General features: G+C 36.6%; 1 protein-coding gene across 5 annotated transcripts in view; it reads right to left on the bottom strand.

Moving 5' to 3' along the window:
• The window catches only part of TCF12 (transcription factor 12), a 408834-nt gene that overhangs the window by 22800 nt on the left and 372831 nt on the right, over positions 1-13203 (bottom strand). For 3 of the 5 annotated variants that reach the window (XM_027840781.1, XM_027840783.1, XM_027840785.1), the window contains 3 exons: positions 12054-12132; positions 3567-3640; positions 1603-1809 (listed from right to left, as the gene is read on the bottom strand). In XM_027840781.1, coding sequence (XP_027696582.1) covers positions 1603-1809; positions 3567-3640; positions 12054-12132 — 360 coding nt within the window. Of the gene's footprint in view, positions 1-1602; positions 1810-2510; positions 2583-3566; positions 3641-12053; positions 12133-13203 lie in introns of all 5 variants that reach the window. The other 2 variants (XM_027840786.1, XM_027840782.1) reach the window with 2 other exon arrangements.

Below are 13203 nucleotides of genomic sequence, written 5' to 3'. Positions count from 1 at the left end.
AAACAGCATCGAAGTCAAAACAGAAGCAGTAAACTTGCAATTTAAGCTGAGATGGAGAAGAGAAAGTAGTGATTAAGAGGTCAAGGACAGAAGAGATGCAAAGACCCCATTGATATATTGGCACAAGGTCTGGTGGAGACTCTGTCTCATGACTTCTGTATAATACGTTCTCTTCTCAAGTCAATCTTCCAAGAAAGGAAGCAATTGTTTCCTATTATAATCATCAATTTACCATTCTCCATGTCTGTGATTACCAATGTCACTATATAGCTCCCTGAAAGAATGGTTAAACAGCATTTCCAAATGGTAGTATCAACAATACATTTTTTTAAAGCACCTAACTATTCTTCTGGAGATGTTTTTCTTTTTGCAAATCTGATTCACTTTTAAAAATGGGTACAAGGTTATACAAGCATCCAAAGTTGGCTACGCTGCTGAAAATGCTGTTCATAGGAAAGCTAGCAGTCTTGTTTGATGTTTACTACAGTGGCTCTGAAAGGAATACAAATGGATGTTTTACATGTGGATGTGAAAATCTGGAACCAATCCTATTTTACAGAACACAAGCCTTCAGCAATTGAGGCACCTAATTATTTTGATGATAGGTGAGTTTTAGCCTTGATCACATGGCTTGCAGCTAGGAATCTGTTTTATAAGCGAATATTTCACAGCATGCAATGAACCTTAAAAACCATGTCATAAACATGCAAACACATGGCAATAGTTAAATAAGCAGGTTCAAAAAGAGCTTCTTTTCTTTAAAAAAATGTTTTGGAGAAAGAGTAACGTAAGACATTGAGCATACATTTTTGATGTGCACAGCCCTATAATCCCACTTTTTTCCCCTCAGAATAGTTCCCATGTTTTTGAAAAGATGGATTGAATTATTTTATTCTTCCTGGGGATTAATTTAAAATTGTTTCCTCCCCATTGTTATTTACACTACAGCTGTGTTCAACCCACCTCCCCCTCCACCCCTCCCCTTTGTTTTTTTTCATTTGGAAAAAAAGAAGTTTAAATTTGGGCCTGCACAAACGAGGGTTTCACATTCCAGCCGCTTTCTTCCAGGCTTCAGCCAGCATCTGCTATTGAAGACTAGTTCCAAATTACAATAAACAGCTTTTCCAGACCAGAACACTTGAAATTCAGTCTTTCTTGACTGCTTTTCCTATTCAGACTCCCTATCCACTATTTCAAGGAGAAAAACTATTCTGCCAATTATTACACATCTGGAAAAAATGCATGTATAAGCTAAAATGCTCTCTGCAGAAACTCTCTGCTTTCTGCACATGGTCACAGCAGGATTTTATGGGCCAATGACCAAGCCAAAGTCTATAAAGGTTGCCCCTCAAGTCACTTACTCAACTACCTTTCAAAAAGGAAAAGGGGGAAAAAAATCCCTTCAACTGGATACCAACTGATGGTCAAATGACTGCACCTGCTACTTTTCCTCAACCTTTGGTAAAAACTTGGAGAGACATGTTCACCAGAAATGCACTTAAATCTGAGTCCATCACAAGGCTCTATTGTATTGTCTACAATCATGAAAGATACTGAGAATTTTGCGCTTTAGGTGTTGCAAACAACTACAGAGACAGTTACCATTGATGCTGATCTACTGCTTGTGACAAGGCTTGATCCTCCATAGTTTGAATTGAGGCTTCCAAGTGATGCATTATGGGATGGTCCCAATAAACTATGTATATCTCCATGGCCAGCAGGAAGGCTGGTAGAAGGTCCCACAGCATGATTCCGTAGCACATGGATAGCATCATCCAGTCTGTCTAAGCGATCCTCCATTCGAGACTGCTGTGGAGATTGAAAAGGAATATGGAGGTCACTGTTGGTCCACCTGTTAAAATTCATTATGCCACTATGTTCTCTACTTTGGGATACATGGAAAACAGCAAGTGAAATGCAATATCAGGGTGGCTTCAAAAGCAGCTACTGGTACTATGAATCAACAGGAAAAGAAAGGCTATCTGGAGATGATGTTAAATGAATGCCACATCAGGAACAGTGGCTTCTCAAAATGAATCAACTGTAAAGTTAACACTTTCAGTGCTATGACAGATCACAGATTACTGTATCAGAGACTTAATTATAGTCTTATTGATCCTTTGCAAAGGTGGTGATTCGGGGAAGAAGCACAAGCAGAAGATTCCCAAATCAACCAAGGTCTAGTTGTTTAGTTAGAAATGAATAATGCATACATAGCTCACATTGTACGCACATCCAAGCTTGGGTGTTTGACAAACCAGAGGAAACAAATGCATTCATGTGTCTGTATATAGATTCACACATTAGAAAATTCAAAATCAAAAGCATATGTCAGTAGGTCCCACTTAAAAAAAAATCATTCTCTTGAACATAAAAGAAAAAGAAGCCGAAATGGCAAAGTGTTTGAGGTTAAAAGACTTTGTAATTTGTACTAATTGAAGATTTAAAGTGGTATTGGTGAGTGGAATTAACTGTAACACAAAAAGGCACCATCTAAAGAGAAATAGTACCTCACAGACATCCTTTAAGAAGGACATTGCATCTTGCAAATGCTCGTGAAGTTGCTGCTCAACTCGATTTTTCTGGCAAAGTCAAGACAGAACAGGAAGCAAAGCACAGGTTAAGATTAATTCCAAAAAGAGATGAGGAAACAGCTGATGTGCGTGTCAGCATAAAATGTTAGTTAAGTTAATATAGAGATCTGCTTGTATTAAGGTATGAGAAGGCTAAATGCTTAATTCTGAGTTATAAGGTTAGCATTCTAAATTGTCCATACTATTTACATCTGATTACAAAATGTGGGAAAAGAAGAAAATTTCGTTCAATTAAAAAAATTCTGTTAGTCACAGAAAAAAGAAATTTTATATTTGGAAACTAGAAATATCAACAGATACCCAAAGCCTAGCTCAATATTCCATTAGGTGTTCCTTTTTCTAATCCTATACAATGAATATAAACATAGAAAAAACAAATGTTGTTAACAACCTACCACCACCTCTACACATTTACTGCATATAAGAATAATCCTGAATTCTTCTGTATTGTTTTATCTTTTACTTGTAACATAAATATGTCACATATTCTTTCCTGGGAAGGGTACAAGAAAATGTTCCCTGTGACAAAAAGTTAATACCACATAGGAAACATATCGATATTTGAATAGGAATGTAATGCACAAAGCACATAGTTTCTTCACATATAAAAACATACAAAAATACAGTAAAGATTCAAAATTGTGGATTGTTCTTTGTTGTATCCCCTTCTCTTACATGTAGATGTGGAAGTGCATACAGGACTCAGCTCTGGGTTTGTCAAAGATATGGGAATTTCATAACAGTATTTTAACACCAGATGTCTTAAGCCCAGAAGCCTGATGTCCAAAGAACAGATGGCAAAAGACACACCCAATGTGTCTTATGTTGTTTAACTGAACTAGACCATTTGTTAGCAAAGAATTCACTTGTAATGCTACCCTACTGTTTTCTTCATTGATATGCAATGTTTATACTACCTAAAATAAACTCCAAACTTTTAGGTAAAAGTGATTTTTTTTAAGTAGCTCTTACCAGGGAGTGGAGAGAATTTTCATAGTTTGGAGATGAGGGGGGTTGGCCTCCAGGTCTGGACCACTGGCTAGCACCTGTTTAAAGAAAAAACAGAAACAAACACACAAAAAAATCCCCAAAGTTAACTCAGAGATCTTTATGATGTAGTGAAAGGAAAGAAGGATATATTACTAAGCTCAATAAATATTAATAAAGTAGCATGAAAAGTTGAGTTATTTAAGGCTTTAAAAAGTGGCAGATATTTTGCATCTTGTTGGTTGTTGACAGATCTAAAATATTTTACCCAAAAGTATATTAGCTGATTTTTTAAAAGTGTCACTGCAAAAATTCAACTCTCTGCTAAGTGGTAATTTGTCCTCCAACTCTAGCAAAATGGAACAAAAATGAAGGAAGGACTGAAAAAAGAAGACAATTATAAAATCAAAGGAAAAAAGGTGAAAGATGTATAGAGGAGAAGCAAACAAAAATGAAAGCTAAAAAAAAAGGACTGAAAGGAAGGAATATATTATTCATATCTTTGGGATAATGCCAGATTTTAAAGTCCTTGACTAATCCCAATATCTCATTATAATAAAAACACAACTGTTCTAAAATCCTTACAAACTTATTGCAATTCTGTTAGAAAATATATTATTTATAGTAAATCAAAAAAAGACATTAACCTAAATTTCTCTTTTGAAAAGATCTACAAGGGCAAAACCAATTATATTAGAAATTTGAGATTATAATTAAAGAGTTTAGTTTGCCTAATTTATTCATTTTTAAAATGATGGTTTCAACTACATCCTTGTTAAAGGTTAATCTAGTCACGTTTAGGAAAGCAAAAGATAAATAGAATACTACCATACATTTGTAATCTCAGATATATTAAGGTAAATTATAAGACATAGTATTTTATTTCAGCTGAACAAAACATTCATAGGCTGGATAGCAAAGTGGCAATTATATTCACATCATCCATATATTTATTGCAAGTTGGAAGAAGAGAGATATTCCTAATAACCAGATAACATTTCATAATTAATTATATGTATATTAGTAGCTGAGCAAGGAAATTTTAAATATAAAACTTGAGGTAAGATATAACATGTATTTTTCTTTATCAATTAACAAAGTATTTCTTAAAAACAGAATACAGACACAAACTATTTCTGTGTCCATTTAAGGCTTCCTATTTGACTTACAAACATAATCATAAAGCAACTGCAGTAATAAATTATGGACATGCAATCCCAAACAGCTCATTAAAGGAAAGGCCTATGGGCTTATGTTTAAAGTAACAATGAGAGCTTTCCAGCTAGAAAACTGAGATGAAGTTTAATGACATGATTCAAATAGCTGCTCTCTAAAATAAGAGAATAATTTAAGAAAAGAGAATCATTAAAAAAAAAAAACTTCCTGCAAATCTGGTCTGGTAAATGGAGGCTCTAAGATTCCACACAAACAGTGATCAGTAATGATCTACTGTGATTCCTTGTAATGGACATAAGGCGGCATTGTCAGGGAGTAGAAAGAGTCCCCAATGCTGGTTTTCCTCTGTAAAGCTCTGTGATGTCAGTCAGATTTCTCCTCCTCTCTCACATTGGGGTTCCTCATCTGTAAAATGAGGGGGCTGAACTAGATGACTCCTAAGGTCCCTTCTAGCTATAGCAACTGTGACTAATAATGCTAGCTTATATTAATGTAGTTTTTGAAGACCTGCATGGCACTTTCTACACCTTATTTCCCAACAGCCCTGTGAAATAGATAACGCAAGACTATTATTATCCCTATTTATTTTAAATAAGGAAATAGAGTTTGAAAGAAGCCACCTACTTAATATAGCTAATGAGCAGTAGATTCAGGGCCAGGACTCAGTTTTCAGGGTCCAAGTCTAGTGCTTATTCTGTCATATCCCACCACCTTTCCATTGGCTTTCAAGGAATGGAATTAAGAAGTTTTGTTTAATCCAACCTAAGGCAGACACTGTAACTGAAGACCCCTCAGACACCTCGTGCTTATAGGGCTGTGTGAGGTAGGAGTGGGAGATGCAGGGCTAAACTTTCTAAATCTTTTCCTTTCACTTTTGCAATTATTCTTATTATTTTTTGCATGTCTCACCCCTCCCCCCCAATCCCTTTCTTAGACAATATGTTCTTTGGATGAACTGTGAATTTTGAAATTTTACTTACATGAAATTCTAACTAAACATATGAAGTTTAAACATCTCAAAATTATTAGCAACAATTTCTGAATTAGTCATGCCAAACAAGTCTTAGGGGAGTGTATTTGTTACTCTTTGTCTCCAAGTGTCACAAGGTGAAGAAGTGGTATATTTGGATAAAATGATCATCAGACTCAGAGTTCAATAAGGACTTGAGGGAACCTTAGGCTAATGTAAAAACAACGTAATCTATAAAATAGCACAGAACATGGTTATTGGACTTTACTACAGACTGAGCTGGTCATTTACATCTCAATTGATTAAAGCAGGACCACTCAGACCACGGTCACAAATTAGAGCCCGATGTATGTTTCAATACAAATGACCAATTCAGTTCATTTGTGTGAAGTTCATGAACTAGCCCGATTAGCCATCTCTAAGATGAAGTTGCTGGTCACTGGGGGAACAAGTGGAGAAAGTATACTCGGGCAGTTCATCTTTACTGGTAACAAAAAAAAAAAACAAAAAAAACCCAAAACACCTCAAGGAGGAGGCAGCAAAGTACAGAAGGACAGCCACTTCATTAAGAGTAAATAAACCAGTTCTAGTTCTGCGAACAACAATAACTATGTGATACTGGACCTTGTTACTTGACCTCTCCAGGTCTTAATTGCCTCATTTGTAAAATGGGGAGAATGCCACCTTCCCTACTATTTCACAAGGTTGTTTTGAGGATTAAATGAAATAACAGACAGAAAAGCAATTTGTACATGAGTACAGCGGTGACAGGACAGTCTACTGATGATGACAGGTCAATAATGTGGTCTTTGTATACAAGTGGCAGCACATACTCTGCGACTCTTTAGTTTTTCCAGGCAATTGAGGATTTAAATGACTATACATGAACTAAGCCTGGAGTTAGGAAGACCCGAGTTCAAATTCAACTGCAGACACTTACTAGCTGTGTGACCTTGAGCAAGTCACTTCACCCTATTTGCCTCTGTTTCTTCGACTGTAAAATGAGCTGGAGAAGGAAGTGGCAAATCACTCCAGTATCTTTGCCAAGAAAACCCCAAATGTTGTCATGGAGAGTCAGACATGACTGAAAATGACTAAACAACAACATGAACTCTGGGGAGGAAAACTGCATCAAACTCTGGAGCGTAGCCCACTATATGCCATCCTATCTCTACAAATTGCTTGCCCAACTCTTAAACACTGGTGCTGAAGTCTACCATTACAGTCTTGCTTCTGCACTTGACTCCTTAAAGAAATTTGGAAATAATTACATTAGTAACAATTGTTTTCCAAATCAACTCAAGCCTGTAATTACCAACTGTAGCATCAATACAGAAATATAGAAAACCAAGCAAGTAGTCCAAAAGTGCCTATCCCTCTTTCTCCACTCACACAACCACCACCATAGGTCAGATCCTCATCACCTCTAGGACAATTGCAATTGCCTCCTGAAGTGGTCTCAAATCTCTTCCCTCTCCATCCTTCAATAGCTGCCAATCTTATTTTCTAAAAGCACAAACCTGACCATGTAATTCCCCTCCACAAAAAAACTCCAGTAGCTTCCTATTATTTCCAGGATCAAATATAAACTGTTTGACACTTAAAACCCTTCACAACCTGGTCCCAATCTACCTTTCCAGCTTTAATGCACATCACTCTCCTGTACATTCTTTGTGGTCTAGTTACACTGACCTCCTTTGCCATCCTTCATCCATGACACTCCACTTCCTACCTTTATGCCTTTGCCCCAGATATCTCCCATGTCCATGTCTAGAAACACTCTCTTCTCACTGCTGTGAAAAGTGAGAAATGAGAAATGATTCGCTCAGAATCGCTAGGTTTCCTTCAGTGTTTGGTTCAAGCACCTCCTTTTACATGAGGTCATTCCTGATTCACCAATCTGCTAGCATCTTCCCAACTAAGTCACCTGGTATCTATTTTATATCCATTTTCTATATACGTATGTGCATATGTATACACACACATACACATGCACACACATACTTCTTGTCTCCCTTGGCTAGAATGTAAATTGCTTGAAGCCATGGACTGTTTTCACTAATCTTTGTATAACCAGTGCTTAGCATATAGTAAGTGCTTAATAACTGCTTCCTGATTCACTTATTGATAATATCTTTGACAGAGCACTGGAATTGTATTCGGAGGTCCTGGTTCAGATTTTGGCTCTGTTATTTATGACCTCGAGAAAGTCTCTTAAACCTTTTAGGCCCTTAGTATCCTCGTCTCTAAAATCAGGAGTTTGGACTAGAAAATAGATCTCTACGTCCTTGGCAGCTCTAATATCCTATGATCCTGTAACATACCAAGGACAATTCTGGGCTTAGACTACATTATATAAGATGAATGAGAGGTCTCACTTTTACTATGTTATTACTAGGTAGAAAATACTCCTAGCACTTTGGTTATTAAGAATAGAAACTTAGTAAACTATTTTTGAAAGTGCCTTCGGCTCTTTGCAGAGCACCCAAGAAAACTGGCTTCTGTTCAGGAAGACTTGTAGTAAACGTACCTGATATTAAGGTACTCTAAACAATTTTTTTTTTTCAGAAACCAAGATAGCTGGGATAAGAACAGTGAGAGCTGCTTGACAAGAAAATCTGGAAGAGCTTTGATCATAAAATCATCTAGTGCTACTGATCTGATTTACAAAGCATAGTTCACTCTGGGTGGGATTTAGCAAGAATTTTACCTACTGCGGCTGGTTAATTAATTATGAGAACTAAATCCAATATTTTGTGTCAGAGAGAAATTCAGTGCTAGCATTTCCACATTTCTGTGGTTCTCTCATGCTTAATCAAGCCCTTTCATAGTACCTCACTGCCTACACAATAAAGTCCAAACTCTTTAGGCTGGTATTCAAGGCCTTATACAAACATTTGTCTCCCACCATATCTCTACATGAACACTGTTCTAGTCAAACTGATTTCAATGTTTCCCAACTCTGTGCCTTGGTTCATCCATCCTCCTCATTTAGATAGCCTCCTTACTCTTCTCTCTCTACTTAAATACTGGCCATTCTTCAAAGCCTACTTCAAATAGCACCTACCACATAATTCCAGACCTGGCTATCCTGGTGCAAAGTGATTTCTCATCTCTCTATTTGTTGCTACCATTATTGTCTATACTAATCTGCTGGTACTTGGTGCTCATGGCTTTTTGTTATGTACCTTTTCTAGACTGTCAGTGCCTCAAATTTGGGAATAGTGACCTATTCTTCTCTGTAACTCTTATGGTCATTAAGCACAGTACTTTGCACATAGTAGGTATTCAATAAATATCTGGAGAATAATTTCAGGTTGCATTCATGTATTGGTATTAACTGTTGTGATTACTTTGAAGGATGATGCTGGGCGCTAGGATTATTGGATATTTGTCATTTTTGATCAGATTGGAGCTGGAAGGGTCCTTGACAGAGCTAGTTCAAATTCCTGATTTTACAGATGAGTTTAAAGTCTATGATGATCAAGGGAATAAGAAGCAGAGACCAGATTTGAACTCAAGTCCTCAAAAGCCAAATCTAAGCTATTTCCACTAGAGTATATCTCCTTCATATCCTTGTTCTCACGTGACATCAAAGGAGAGACTAGGGTTTAATCCTACAACTAATAGGGGAAACCCTGCTCCCTCCCCTGACCCCCCAGGTATAAAGGTAGTCAACTAACTACCTCTGAGAACCTGATTACTTTCTCTTCTCTTTCTGACTTGCTGAGAGTTGAGATTATTTGGTATAAAGCTAACTGAAAAGTTTTAGGGCACAGTGGATGGCAAAACACAGACACACAGACACATACCCTCATTTGCCTGACTTTCAAGCCATCTAAGAAAACACCTGCTTTCTTTCCTTTTTTCATTGTCTTTTCACAAACACAAAATTACCTCCAAGAAGCCTCTTGGTAAGGACTCTTTCTAGGTGGAAGAATCTGCCATAATTTGGAAAGTTCCCAAGGAACACGCGAAGAAGGAAGAGAGAGCAAAAGCTTGGCTTTCTGGGCTTAAACAAGAAAGCCAACTTTGAAATGGATGTGTATACCTCTGCCTCTGTCTATAATCCCTAATATTCCTCTGTTGTTTATGGAGGCTGGTCTAGGGGAAGGATTCCTTGCTTCCCCACTCCCTCCTCAAGATGATAAAAGGCCAATGCCCTTCCACAGAGGACAATTTTCACATTTTATGTGGTGTGTCATATTGATAAAAAAAACCAAAAAACTGATTTGCCTTTTTTTCCTCATGGAAATGCTTTGTGACAAACTGCTTTTACTTCTTTTCCTCTTCTTTCTATTTTTGCTTTGTTGTTCTAAAAGTGTGTGGGGGGGGAGGTGTAGTGATGTTGAGGGGAAAGGGACAGGGAAGGGGAGGGCGATATGCACCTGCATAAACCTAGAGTCTCTGATTTGCTATCTCAGCAGAACAAGGATATACAAGATAATTTTTTCTTTCAATGTGACTGCTGAATCAAAGAAGAAACCTATTAATCCCTTCATTACAGAATTCAACATGAATTTTTCAGCTATTATAGAAAATTAAACAAATACTTAAAAGCAGCTCTCAGGTATTCTCTCTTAGTCCACAGATATTCATTAATCAGCCAAATCAGAGGGGAAAAGAAAGTAACACTCATTAAATATGAAAGAAATATGGAGGGGGGAGGAATGACTCAAGTTTTTATTTTGAACCATTATTTTAAGAAATGTAAATAGAGGGCGTGATTCTCTCATTTCATCGATAGGCCCTTTGATCCCAGACTTTCAGAAGCAAGGCCAGCTTTTTCTGCTGCCTGGCTTTCCACTCAGTGCTAATTAAAACAAAAAGGCAGCTTTTGTAGATGACTGGCCAAGAAAGGGGGTGGGGGTGGGGTAGGGTGTGTGTGTGGGGGAAATGAACATATTTAGTAGGAGTTAATGTGGGTATATCAGATGAAAAAGGGAAACAGGCTGTGGTAAAAATGACATTGATAATTTAGCAAAACTGTGCCACGGGGGCTGAACAGGGTTAAAGTTACATCATTCTGCCTGTAATTTCAACTCCCTTTTAAACAACAACTTTAAGTCAATGGGGCTTTCATAGTTCTGTCTATGTGGGGAACAGCTGTTCAACTTTTACTAGACAGCTGAGGCCACAGTGTCTGAGAAAGCTGCAGGACCCACTAAGAGCTGTAAACAGCTGCCAGTAGTTCATCATCTCCACGTTGGAATGCTTCTTAGCAGACAGGCAACACTCATACACAAAGCACAGGTGATGCGAGATGGCTATACCCAAGAGCCCTGGTTTTTAGAAAGACTAGGCAATGCAGAAAGCTTGAAAAGCCACATGGACACTACTAATTGCTTGATGAGAATGGATGAATGGATTCACAGCCCAATTGTTGTAGGAGGAAGTAGTAGGGACAGTGGTCCTGACTACCAAGTTGCCTAGCTACTTCTCTGAAATGAGACTCAACTACTCTTGCTTCTCCAGTATTGTTAACTTTCATACAGTATTGATCAAGAAAGTACAGCACAGTTCAAATTTCACAATCTGCCCTAACTTACAATAAATTATTTAATGTTAGCTTGGTTTATTCATTAAAAAAGTAAAAACCCCCATTTACAAAAATAATGAAAGTCTTGAGCAATTTTTACTTATACTTTTAATTAAAGTCTTAATGACTTGGCAACAGGCAAAAGCAAATCTCAACTGCTTATATATGTCCACTAGCAATAAGTGGTTTTGTTTAAAAGAAAAAAAAAGAAAAAACCTACATTGCTATCTTCCATTTTTTCTACTCTAAACATTTTAAAGTTTAACTACATGTAAGTCATTCATACAAGAGTTCTTTCCATAAAACTAAACTGATGAAAAAAGTATCTTTCTTAAGTCTGTGGAATACATGTTAATATATAAAGATTCAGAGGGGATACAAATAAAGATATGCCACTAAAAGAAATAAAACCAGGCACGGTCAAATTCACAGAGGCTCATAAAAATACAATGTAAATCTGGACTGTGAGGAAAAGCATGAGCTACATTTTAACTCTTAAAACAAGAGATTTTACTCTTTTCATAGGTTCTCTTTCCAAACAATAATTTGCTTTGCTGTCAATTAACATTTATTGAACTTGTATAAGAAATTACAAAAATTAAATAAGCTAGAAATCAGCAAAATGTTTCTTTTTTTCTCTTGCTCTTATAGGTATATCAGTGTACATACTTTTTTCACACTTTTTTTTATCATAGTTTGATTTCAGGCAAGGAAAAAAAGACTACCACTCAAAATAAAATCATAGCAACACATATGCTATCTAATAAGAAAATAAAATCTAGCATACCTGTAAGAGGTGATGGTGATCCAACTGGTGTTGATGGATTTGAGGGGAAACTACTGCTGGTATGGTCAGGAGAATAAATCTAACAAAATGAAAATAAGTAAATTTATTTATCAACATTTGACAAAAGAGGGAAAAAATTTAAAATTACTGACTGGATTAATTTTTTTTTTAATCTTCAGTTGTCATCTCTGAAGCTAACTTGGTGTAAAAAGAATGAGTGATCAATACTAGCATGGTTTTATTATGTCAAAGCCTTGGGAAACACTCAGGGTTTGTGGAGCCTCAGTTTTTATACTAACACTCAAAAAGCATCATATGATTTCTCTTGTAAGGTGAGTTTGGAGAACCTTGTTTGCTTTCTTTGTTATTTCAAATGGCGTGAAAATAATGAATAGTTTTTTAAATGACCACTGAAATACAATATGTGAATGTATAGGAATGAGATTAAGAAGACAGAAAGATAGGGAAAGTAAGTCAGAACATAAACACATACACGTGAATGACTGTTGTTCTTTAGTCACCTTACGAAGCTGATAATACTCAAAATATTTTCAGCATCCCTCTCCTTCAGAGATCATGTGTAATCCACCACAAGAAAAACAGATATTACTTTACAGCTAAAAGTTTCTTTTGACTAGAAATGACAGTATCTAATTTGATCACCAACAGCCTTGATCACTAGCCTTGGTTCCAAAAGACTTTGGGCAATTTTCCAAAAATCAAATATATCCTCAGAAGGAAAAAAAAAGTTATCTTTGTGGATAAATAAAAGGTTCAGAAGGCAAATCTACAAAAGATGTTCTAAAAATGTTTTGAGCAATGGTATCACTACTGAAATGGTTTCATAAGGTGACTATTTTGAGGTTAACAACAGGCCTCTGGATGTATAAATTCTGGAATATTTATTAAGAAAAAAAGCAGTTATATTACATTATAGTGACTTTGTATGCCAATAGAAATAGTTGTAGCACTTCCTTAAAGGTTACCTAATCAACCACAGACATTTCACAAATTCTCTCAGTTGAGGCACCAAAAGCCTCTTCTGGGCCAATCCTGTGCCCATAATGGATTCAACAAATTACTCTCACTAGTGTGCATGGAACCAGCTTATTGCAAATTGGCCAACTGCTGGGAGCAAGTTGCTATTCCC

The sequence above is a fragment of the Vombatus ursinus genome, unplaced genomic scaffold (assembly GCF_900497805.2).
Source record: "Vombatus ursinus unplaced genomic scaffold, bare-nosed wombat genome assembly UNPS02014848.1, whole genome shotgun sequence".
Classification (NCBI taxonomy): Eukaryota; Metazoa; Chordata; class Mammalia; order Diprotodontia; family Vombatidae; genus Vombatus; species Vombatus ursinus.
Note: the sequence above shows the minus strand (reverse complement) of the source record. Positions and strands in the feature narration are given on the sequence as shown.